At 46.9% G+C, this 12,148-nt stretch overlaps 1 protein-coding gene across 5 annotated transcripts in view; it reads right to left on the reverse strand.

Moving 5' to 3' along the window:
- Positions 1–12,148, reverse strand: part of ARHGEF18 (Rho/Rac guanine nucleotide exchange factor 18) — a 251,495-nt gene that overhangs the window by 145,505 nt on the left and 93,842 nt on the right. For 4 of the 5 annotated variants that reach the window (XM_069977931.1, XM_069977932.1, XM_069977930.1 and 1 more), the window contains exons 4-5: positions 5,657–5,834; positions 5,220–5,331 (exon numbers count right to left, since the gene is read on the reverse strand). In XM_069977931.1, coding sequence (XP_069834032.1) covers positions 5,220–5,331; positions 5,657–5,834 — 290 coding nt within the window. Of the gene's footprint in view, positions 1–5,219; positions 5,332–5,656; positions 5,835–12,148 lie in introns of those variants that run through there. The other variant, XM_069977934.1, reaches the window with a different exon arrangement.

A 12,148-nucleotide genomic window follows, 5' to 3' on the forward strand; every position in this document is an offset into this window, starting at 1 on the left:
TTGGGCTGTTATCACGGTGGTTAAGAGTGGAATGATAACCCACCCGTACTATTGCCACTGCCACTTACATAAAGGGGAGAAGACCCAAGGAATCAAGAGTCTCTTTATCATAAATAAGATCTGCTTTACTTGGAGAATACTTGTGTGCAACAGGTCATACAGCTTTGCCTTGAAACAATACTTTATACTTAATAAGACACTTGATAAGTTTGGAACCAGATCTGTAGTGAGCGGAGAGGGAGTAGTACAGTCGCGTGGACTGAGTTGCGTGCTGAGAGTAGAGAATCAGAAGAGTAGTGAGGAGGATGACGTGAGACTCCCAACTCAATTAGTACTGTGCTCTGCCGGGATGTTTGAGGAAGAGGTAGAAGAATACTTGAGAAGAGAGAGAGAATACTTGTTTTGACTCTTGGGTCTTCGCACCACCTATTGCCCTACCAGTGTCAGGGGACCCGTCTTAGTGGGTGACACAAGCCCCAGACCTTCTTACCTGGGATAAGCGGAATGCTGAGGGTTCATAGGCTTCTAGCAACTTTGCTCTATCTGGATCAGTTCCTAGCCTTGTTTTGTGGATACTGTCCTGCAGATACTGTGACTCTCCTTGTCCACGGCGCGGGTTGAGATGATCTCTGACTGGTCCTCTCTAGTGAAGGGTTTAACACTGCATAGTGCTGAGTGGAGTTACTTGAGAAGAAAAGGTTAGCTGCATCTTGTCTCTACAGAGTCTAGCAACAAAAGACCTCTACACTTCCTCAACCATTGTGACTTTCTATCTACAGCCCATGTAAGGTGTGCTGTGAATGAGTGAAGAGTGCATATGTGAGAAGAAAAGAGAAAAATGATAGGACAGAAGAAAACACGCTCATTGGTCTACAGATCCATGTGACATACAAACAAACAATAATCCTTTTAGTTCTACAGCTGTGCATCAACTAAGTACATATACTTACAATAGCGACATCTTGTGGTGAAACTTTAACACTACTACAGCACCACTTACATACAAAAAGTACAGGCTTTTGGGAAGGGTGTAACCAATAGCAACATCCATGGTGGGACACCACCTCAGCAGTGGAGTTGGAGTAAGACTGAGAAATAGCTACAGTTTTTACTCAGAGAGACTTTACAAGGAAAGACGCACTGTTAAACCCAAAGGTGGGGTAACTGTCACATAGGTCAATCTTGCCTATGCCTGGGATCCTTCTTAACCATTTGGACAATCCGTAAAGTCAAGTGATTGATCCTCAGTAGGACAAAGGGCCTAAGCTGAAGCATCCTACTACTACTACTTCACCCAGTTGTTTAAGCCTGGGACTTGTGCTACTGACCCTGACAGTCTCTGGGATGGTTTGGCAAAAGGCGGTCTTCTACTTAGTTCTTTCTCTTCTAACCGTGAGTACGAGTATCTCTACAGAAACAATAAGTCACTATCCTGGCAGAGTACACTTCTAATTAAGCAAGGTCCCCAAGGTAGCCCCTGCACCTCTCCAAAGACAAGCTGCACTTACCTGTTTATCTAAGTCAGTACCTCAAGCACCACTGGAACTTTCACTGGTACTTTCACCTAGCAAGCTGTTTACCACTCTAACTGGTATTGCACTGAAGTTCCTAAGTAAAAGTCACCTTCTGTTTAACCCCTTAAGGATAGAGCCAATATGCATTTTTGCACTTTCATTTTTTCCCTCCTTGTGCTTAAAAGGCCATAGCACTTGCAGTTTTTCACCTAGAAATCCATATGAGCCCTTATATTTTGCGCCACTAATTCTACTTTGCAATGAGAGGCTTAATTTTTTCATAAAGTACACTGCAAAACCAAAACAAAATTCAAGGGTGGTGAAATTTCTTTTATTTGGGGGGTATTTGTTTTTACGCCATTCGCTCTGGGGTAAAACTGACTTGTTTTATATGTTTCTCAAGTAGTTACGATTACAACGATATGTAACATGTATAACTTTAATTTTTATCTGATGGCTTGTAAAAAAATTCAAACCATTGATCACAAATATTTGTTCCTTAAAATCACTCTATTCCCAGGCTTATAGCGCCTTTATCCTTTGGTCTATTGGGCTGTCTCATGTGTAATTTTTTGCGCCATGATTTGTTCTTTCTATCTATATGTCGATTGCACATATGCAACTTTTTGATCACTTTTTATTACAATTTTTGGATTTGATGCGACCAAAAATGCGCAATTTGGCACTTTGGGATTTTTTTGCGCTTACGCCGTTTACAGTGCGAGATCGGGAATATGATAAATTAATATTTTGGGCGATTACGCACGCAGCGATATCAAACATGTTTGTTTATTTATTTTTTTATTTATAACATGGGAAAAGGGGGGTGATTCACACTTTTATTAGGGGAGGGGGCTTCTTATTAATAATAACACTTTTTTTTTTTAACACATAGTATAGTTATACAGCATAGATCGAAAGCAATTGAGTGCCGAGCCGGGATCAGCGCCATTACGGCGCAGATACCCGGAAGTAATGCATGTGTGGATCGCTCCTCCGGGGCAACGTCCCGGGGGGGGGGGGGGTGGGCGATCCACCCCACTAGACACCAGGGACGTGGACAGCCCGCAACTTCTGACAGCTGCATTTAAAATGCTGATTAGCGGGCACAACGTTTGGACCGTGCCAGCTAATAGCCGTGGTCCTGGGCTACATGCCGCACCCAGAACCCCGGCGGTTCAGAGCGGGGTCGCCGCGCGGCCCCCCTCTGAAGTCCCCGAGGCGACCGCAGGGCGTAAATATATGCCCTGTGTCGTTAAGGGGTTAAGTGCTGGACTCTCATTTCTCCATCGTACCTGCACCCACACCTTGTGCTACCCTTACAAGTGCCTGTGTGTCTGGGGGTAGGTAACGCCACTCCTGGCCACTGTGACAAGTACACCCTATGTGGACAGTATATCCTATATACATATATGTGCTGTCAGTTTTCCAGGCTGCATGAATGATACAAGGATCATTTGTGCAGCCCTGGTCCCTTGATTAGTTGTGCCTTGTGAAGGCACTGCAAACAAGCGCTCATCTTGCTGATTGGTGATTGTTTGTGGCTCCTGCAACTGACACATCATGGTGTGTAAAAGGAATGGATTGGATTGCTATTGTGATGTCCTACCACAGTTGTTACTATTGGTTACACCCTTTAGAAAAGCCTGTACTTATTGTGTAAGTAGTAATGAAGGAAGTGATAAAGTTTCGCCACTGGATGTCGCTGTATTAGATATGTGTATTCAGATGCTGCACAGCTGAAGTGTGTAAAGGGTTATTGTTTATTTGTATGTCACATAGATCTGTGAACCAATAGCAATTTGTTCTTCTTCTTCTCTCCTATGACCTCTCTCTTTACTTCTTCTGTTTGCACTCTTCACCCACTCACAGCGCCTTTTAGATATGTTGAGGAAGGAAGTCACATGGGTGGAGGAAGGGCATGGTTCTTTCGTGTTGGACATTGTAGAGTAAGGATGCAAGCTAGACAGCTCTCTACAGTGGTCCTCTCTGGGCCCTGGCCCTCTGCCAAGTCCCCGTACCCTTAAGGTCCAGTCTTAGTCAGAACCCCGTATTGGTAGGACATCAGACAGCACACAGCTAACAGTTTATTCTCAGTAACGCTACACCACACTATGCAGTGTTAAACTCTTTCAAGAGAGGACAAGTTAGAGACAACCTCAACCCACGCCATGGACTAGGAGAGTCACTGAGCAGGATAGTATCAACAGACAGCAGTAAGCTAGGATAGAGCAACGTGGATAGAGCAACGTTGATAAGCCTAGGAACTCTATCTCGCAGCGCGGTTGTCAGCAGGGAACCCTCAGCATTCTGCTCATACTAGGTAACAAGGTCTGAGCCTTGTGTCACCCTCTAGGACGGGTCCCCCAAATCTAGTGGGAATAAGGTCGTGTGAAGACTAACAAGTCAATACACAGGCACAAGTATTCTCTCCTTCTCCTAAGTATTCTTCTACCTCATCCTCCAACATCCCGGCAGAGCACAGTACTACTTGCGTTGGGACTCTCATGACATCCTCCTGTCTGCTACTCTGCTTCTTTGTATCTCTCAACACGCTACTCAGTCAGCACGACTGTACTCTATTCCTGTCGCAGATTTGGTTATCGTATTATCAAGTGCCTTATTAAGTGCTTTATCAAGGGAACTGTCAAGTGTAACTTATCTTGTCAATGCACAGCTGTATGTCTTGCTGCACACAAGTACCTTTCAAGTAAAACCAAACTTATTTATGATAAAGAGCCTCCGTGATTCTTCATCCCACACCGACACAGTACACAATGCAACCTTTGGACATTTCCCCTTTCTGTGGGTGGCAGTTCCGATAGTCCGGGAGGGTCACTACACCACTCATGATTACACTATCCCAAGGGACCCCGTAGCAGCCCGGCAGGACACTGTCCACAGGGGAAAAGGGTACAACTGGCCTTCCAAAATAAAAGCAGGTGTGCCACCACATTTGTGTGCCCCACTGGCAATGGCGTCACAAGATAACATCATATGGTCCCGCTGTATCTCGGCCATCTAACAAGTGACCGACCAATCCTCCGACACAACTCCCCGGGGGTACACCACACTATGGGCAATTTACACAAGTTGCTATTTTACACCATTTGATTGTTATTCCATTGGTAGTACTGTAATGTGATTTTAACACAAGGCCTCAACATAAGAAAACGTGGAGCTGGTGCTCTGTGAACTGCTCTGAAGTGACTTGTAGCTGCTGGGCACAGTCAATTAAGCATGAGTGGCCAGAAGGCAGGCAGAGGCAGCGTGACTACATGAAACTGTGGCATCGCCCCATGTCTGCTTACCGGGCACTGGGAGTAAGGATTAAAGGGAATGAACCATCAGGCTAGGCTGAAGCACTAAAGGTAGGCCGATCCACCCCCAGTGAGGGAAACCCCTGCCCCTGTATGAAGCAGCTCTATTAAAATCAATATCATAGAGGAGTGGGGGTTACCTCCCTCTGAGGGTGGGTCGGTCCGCCTCCAGTGCTTCAGCCTGGGCCTAATGGTAAATTCAGTTTAAAGACCTATATTTGAAAAGGCTGCCCAGACACAGAATGCTAGGAACAGCGCCAGAAAGCTTTACCTGGAAACTACAAGACATGGGAGCAGTTGACAGAAAACCATAAACAACATGACCAGTTCCCTTTGATGTCATATACTTAGGTTTACAGTTAAAAATGATAACTGCCACACTCACCTTCAATGACAGGACATGATGACTCCAGACTGCGTGAGATGCGTGGGGCTGAGATCTTGTCTAGTGTGGAAGGCATAGATTTTGAGCGCAGTCTCTTACCAGATTCTTCATCCTCCGAAAGTTAGAAATAAGACATAAATATAAATGAAGAGGGGATATCTTAGAGAGATATCTGAACTGTCATAGATATAAAATGTAATAGACTGTAAGCAGACAAGACACAGGTTAAAGAGAAACTCCCATAAAAAATAAAATAAATAAACATAGTGAACATAATAAAGAAATTATACTTACCCGTCCCTGTGCCCCATAGCTCTGCTCTTGGGTCTCTTGGACAGCCTCCGAAAGTCATTTTTTTAAAAACATTTTATTACAGTGGGTGGGAGAATACATAATTCTGAAACAGGAATCTGGTATTATAACAGAAAGATCAGTACCTTGTCTTCTGTATCGGCACTTATGAGACCATGTTTCCCAATGTCAGGCTCTATTCTTAAGTTTGCTTTTGTGGCCCATGATCGAGATAATGGAAGATTCTCTTTAGCTGTGATGCTGGTGGTTGCTTCCAGTTCCCTTTCTAGATCACTTTCCATTTCGCAAGCATCAAGGCTAAATCTTCATAAACAAATGAACAATGTTAAAACTCACCTATCACATTATAGGAATCAGTCTGTTTTATGTTTTATTTTGGACAATCACATTACAGTGAGAAAACGTGAATGCTGAAAAGTTATTAGAGTATTAGGCTAGACGTTGGATCTGATGTTATGGTACATCACTGCATAGATCCGTGAGATCAGTGCTCTGCTAATAGAGTTCCCCTGAACCAGAAGAATATAGACCTCTTAACTTGTGAATCACGATACAGGAGTGCCAATTGGACATTTGACAGGTGCTACACCTGTCATTGTGTTACATTCTGACAATAAAAGGGTTAAATGACTGCCACATAGCAACCACCCCTCCCACCCCCCATCAGTGTATGGAGAGGTCTCCGCTCCTGAGCCCTGGCAGATAGTCATCTGGGCGGGAAGCTGCCCGCGACTAGTCATGGCTCTCTGCCAGTGCACAGTGCGGGATGATAGACAGGCAGAGAGGCCACTAACAGGTCTCTCTGCCTGTCAACAGGGCCGGCCTTTGGGGTGTGCAACCTGTGCGGTTGCACAGGGCGCATCACTCCCGTCCAGCTGGGGGGCGCTCTGGCAGACAGTGACAGCTGCACATTTATCTATAGAAATGTGTGCTGTCTCTGTCTGCAGGAGCGCCGGAACACTATAGGAGGAGGAAGGCGCAGAGCAATCAGCCATAGAGGCGCCCGGGCAGAGAGGCAGCTCTGCATACCTATCTTTGGTGTAGAAAAGATCACTGTATGTCTGCAGGAGCGCTGTTAGAAACCACTGTATGAGCAGGGTGCCGGGCGGCCAGCTGGTGGAGCGATCGGGGCGGACAGACATGCACAGCACGACACTGTCACATAATGCATGTTGTGTATGTCTGTCGGCCCTGATCGCTCGCCCTGCTGGCCGCCCGGCACCCTGCTCATACAGTGGTTTCTAACGGCGCTCCTGCAGACATACAGCGTACCATTCCTTTTTCACCAGATAAGTAAACAGAGATGCCTCTCTGCCCGGGCGCCTCTATGGCTGATCGCCAACGTCTCGTGCGTCCCGACAGATGAGTGACGTCACTGGAGAAACGCCCGCCGAGCTGAGGAGAGGAGACGCGCGGCGGGGAGCCAGGTGAGTTAAAGTGTCTGTTTTTTTTTGTATGTGTGTTTGTTAGTGCCTATATGGGGAGGGGAGGGGATGGGGTGGCAACTACCTACCTACAGCTACCCACAAGTACCTACCTACAGTTACCTATAACTAACTACAGCTACCCACAACTACCTATAACTACCTACCTACAACTACCTATAACTAACTACCTACAACTACCTACCAACAACTACCTATAACTAACTACCTACCAACAACTACCTATAACTAACTACCTACAACTACCTACCTATAACTATCTACCTACAGCTACTTATAACTACCTACCTGCAGATACCCACAACTACCTACAGCTCACTATCTATAACTATCTACCTACAGCTACAGATAACTACCTACCCGCAGATACCCACAACTACCTATCTATAACTATCTACCTACAGCTACCGATAACTACCTACCTACAGCTACCTATAACTACCTTCCTACAGCTACCTACAGCTATCTTCTTACAGCTACCTTTAACTACCTACAGCTACCTACAACTACCTACAGCTACCTACCTATAACTATCTACCTACACCTACCTATCTACAGCTACCCCCATCTCCTATCTGTACAGCAGCCCTGCCCACCAGCCTCTTCCCCCTTCTCTCATCTCTCTCCTATTGTTTGTAATGGCTAACCGCCATTTTACATCTTTCCCCAAATTTCCTCTTATTTCCATCTTTTCCCTGCCCTTCTTTCCTTCTCCGATACTGCCAATTCCCTCTCTCTATGATCTATCTCAGGAGATCGCTCTTTCTCTGACATTCTGGTGCTCAAGTGACAAATAAGTGCGCTTGTGCATTCTATGGGGGCACAGAGGGGGCCTGACTACTGTTTGGTGGCATGTATTGGGCATACTGCTTATATGGGGGCACAGAGCAGCCTGACTACTATTTAGGGGGCATGTATTGGGCATACTGCTTATATGGGGGCACAGAGCAGCCTGACTACTATTTGGAGGCATGTATTGGACATACTGCTTAGTAGTCAGGCTGCACTGTGCCCCCATATAAGCAGTATGCCCAATACATGCCCCCAAATAGTAGTCGCCCCCCTCTGTGCCTCCATATAAGCAGTATGCCCAATACATGCCCCCAAATAGTAGTCAGGCTGAGCTGTGCCCCCATATAAGCAGTATGCCCAATACATGCCTCCAAATAGTAGTCAGGCCCCCTCTGTACCCCCATATAAGCAGTGTGTCCAATACATGCCTCCAAATAGTAGTCAGGCAGCCCTGTGCCCCCATATAAGCAGTATGCCCAATACATGCCTCCAAATAGTAGTCAGGCTGCACTGTGCCCCCATATATTTGGAGGCATGTATTGGGCATACTGCTTATATGGGGGCACAGGGCTGCCTGACTACTATTTGGAGGCATGTATTGGACACACTGCTTATATGGGGGTACAGAGGGGGCCTGACTACTATTTGGAGGCATGTATTGGGCATACTGCTTATATGGGGGCACAGCTCAGCCTGACTACTATTTGGGGGCATGTATTGGGCATACTGCTTATATGGAGGCACAGAGGGGGGCGACTACTATTTGGGGGCATGTATTGGGCATACTGCTTATATGGAGGCACAGAGGGGGACGACTACTATTTGGGGGCATGTATTGGACACACTGCTTATATGGGAGCACAGAGTGGTCTCTGTTACTGTGTGAAGTGATACAGATGAGGATTTGTATGGCGATGAGGATGGTGCTGCATTAGAGAGGAGCCTAATATGTTTCTCTGGCAGATTCTGCGGAGTCGAGGTGTCACCAGGAAAAGTCTCCATGATGGTCTAAACAAGAAGAAAAGAAAAAGGGCCTGCAAAAACATCACCTGCCATTCATACAGAGAAAACGCCCCTGTGAGTCTAGTATTGAGTATTGTCGTATGTTAATGTATTATTATTTTTTAGTTGTATGTGGTATTACAGTTTGTCTCTATTCACACCAATGGAACTGGGTTGTAATACCACACACAACCTGAGGACTGGGAAGGAGCAGTTTATGAAAGATAGTAGCCATGTTTTTTTTAATCCTGGATAACTCCTTTAATAGGGTTGTCTAAAATTGGAAAGGACAGCTACTTTGTTGCAGAAACAGCACAGCCACAGGGACAGCAGCAGCTCCGTCCCTGTGTGTGTATGTGTGTGTGTGTGTATATATTTTTTTTTTATTTTTTTATTATGGTGTCCTGGGGGGGGGGGGGGGGGGGGGGGGGGTGCGCCAGAAGACGGTTTCGCACAGGGCGCCATCTACCCTAAGGCCGGCCCTGCCTGTCAATCATCCCTGCACTGACAGAAAGAGAGCTGTGACTAGTCACGGGGGCTCCCCACCAAGATCGCTAGTTGCCGCCTCTCTCCCTGCCTCGAACGGCACAACCAGGGCCGGCCTTTGGGGTGTGCGACCTGTGCAATTGCACAGGGCGCATCACTCCTGGCCAGCTAGGGGGTGCTCTAGCAGACTGACAGCTGCACATCTAACTTAGAAATAGGAATCTCTAAGTTAGATGTGCTTCTTAAGTTAGATGTGCTGTCTGTCAGCCGGGGGGTCGGCAAGGTCCCTTTACCACCTCACTGTGTAATGATCTCCCCAGAACGCTCTGCAGGGCCCAAGCGCCTCCCCCAGGCCATACAGTTACAGCAGCAGGAGGTTGGTTGTGCCCAGGGAGGCACCACAGGTGAGGGGAGGTGGGGGGTAAGAGCTTTGTCTCAGTCTGTGCTCCTCCTGGCCTGCAGGGGGCGGCAGTCTGAGCAAGCAGGGAGGCAGGTGAGTGGATTGTGACTGATCTGTGTTATTGTGAGATGGAGGATGGGAGTGTTTCTGTGAGATGGAGGGTGGGAGTGTTACTGTGAGATGGAGGATGGGAGTGTTAGTGTGAGATGGAAGATGGGAGTGTTACTGTGTGATGGAGGATGAGAGTGTTACTGTGAGATGGAGGATGAGAGTGTTACTGTGAGATGGAGGATGGGAGTGTTAGTGTGTGATGGAAGATGGGAGTGTTACTGTGAGATGGAAGATGGAAGTGTTACTGTGAGATGGAGGATGGGAGTGTTACTGTGTGATGGAAGATGGGAGTGTTACTGTGTGATGGAAGATGGGAGTGTTAGTGTGAGATGGAAGATGGGAGTGTTACTGTGTGATGGAAGATGGGAGTGTTACTGTGAGATGGAAGATGGAAGTGTTACTGTGAGATGGAGGATGGGAGTGTTACTGTGTGATGGAAGATGGGAGTGTTACTGTGTGATGGAAGATGGGCGTGTTAGTGTGAGATGGAAGATGGGAGTGTTACTGTGTGATGGAAGATGGAAGTGTTAGTGTGTGATGGAAGATGGGAGTGTTAGTGTGGGATGGAGGATGGGAGTGTTAGTGTGAGATGGAGGAATGGAGTGTTACTGTGGGATGGAGGATGGGAGTGTTAGTGTGAGATGGAAGATGGGAGTGTTACTGTGTGATGGAAGATGGGAGTGTTACTGTGTGATGGAAGATGGGAGTGTTAGTGTGAGATGGAAGATGGGAGTGTTACTGTGGGATGGAGGATGGGAGTGTTAGTGTGAGATGGAGGATGGGAGTGTTACTGTGAGATGGAGGATGGGAGTTCAGGGCAGCTGTAATGAGTGTTATCCAGCTGCTCCCCAGCCCTGTCCTCCTGAGATCAGGGATGTCTGAGGTTACCCTCCCTCCTCTCCTCTCTCCTGTCATATCTGGCTGCTCTGGCCTCCATAATATCAGTCTGGCTGCAGAGGTCGAGTCAGGGGACGAGAGGATGAGGGAGGATCAGCTTGTATTTGTTAGTCTGTGTAGGTTTAGCCAGTCAGACCTGAAAGAGCAGGATCAGAGCAGTAACATCTCCATAGTCCTGTCCTGTACCCAGAGACCCCCAGCCCCCTCACTGCTCTCCTAAAGATGGTGTACAGGGCAAACCTTGATACCAGAGCCCCTCAGGATGGTGCGTCTGTACTGTGTATGTCCTAGTGTACATGTGTAACTTTGCATGTAGGTGTGACAAGTGTGTGCATATATCTGGGTGATATATATAGATATATATCAATCTGTAATTGTTTTTATATCTTAACAACTCATGATAGATATATCCATCATGCCTGAATGCTTGTTGCCACATTGTTTTGCACACATCTGTCATGTTATGCTGTGCGACTTTTTTGGTCTTTGAGTATGTTCACACTGAGCAGCGTATCTCTCCCGCCTGCCTCAGTGTGACACGGTCTATGAGAGGGGTCGCGCGCCTTAGTGGAGAGATACGCTGTGGAGTTCCGCCCCATTTGCTCAGTGTGAACATGCCCTCTGGGTATGTGAACACTAAAGAATCCTGACGGAAAACTCATTGCAGATTCTGCAGCCCGCACCCGGTGGCGGCTTCTCAGCTGCGAGCAGGTGCGAGCTGTGGAATCCACAGGGGGTTTTCCGGCTGGGGTTCCGTATTGTCACATACCCTTAGGCAGCAGAAAGGATAGATACCTCCTGGTATGATAGTATATGTACAGTGAGAATATTTTTTCCCTGAGTTGGTGGGGAGAGGGGGGGGGCTAAGTTGACCTTTTGCACCAGGGCCCATGAGACATTAGCTACGCCCCTGTGTACATTTGTCTGCAGGAGCCCCAATCAGGAACGCCATGGACCGCCGTGGAGGCAACTGTCCTCCTTTACGCTGGTAAGTCCTTCTGTCGGGGGGTTTGGGGGGCTGGGGTTTAGGGGTGGCGTTCGTTGTAGGTTTTAGTCTATCATATCTAAATCCTTCAGCCTCCCACCTTGTGGTTTGATTTTGGAGGTTGTCTCTGGAGGGGTGGGAGGCTGTGGGATTTAGTCTATGTCACTATTAGGCGGTATCAACAGAGGTGTGTGTGTGTGGTGGTGGGGGGTGGTGGTGGTGGGGGCGCCAAAATAAAGTTTCGCACAGGGCGCCAACTACCCTTAGGCCGACCCTGGGCGTAACAAATCTTCTTTTTCACCCTTATAAAGCTACTGCTACAGCTGTTTCTGGTATGCTATCCGAGGTGCACAGTAAATCCATACTGTACTGCAGGAAACCATATCAGCACAATCATGCTGATTGCCTCCCTTTAAACAAGTCATTAAATTTCTAAATAAATGTATATATATATATATATATTTTCAAATTAATTTTTAATGAACATTTTCATTATTAA

This window comes from Dendropsophus ebraccatus, chromosome 7 (assembly GCF_027789765.1).
Source record: "Dendropsophus ebraccatus isolate aDenEbr1 chromosome 7, aDenEbr1.pat, whole genome shotgun sequence".
Classification (NCBI taxonomy): domain Eukaryota; kingdom Metazoa; phylum Chordata; class Amphibia; order Anura; family Hylidae; genus Dendropsophus; species Dendropsophus ebraccatus.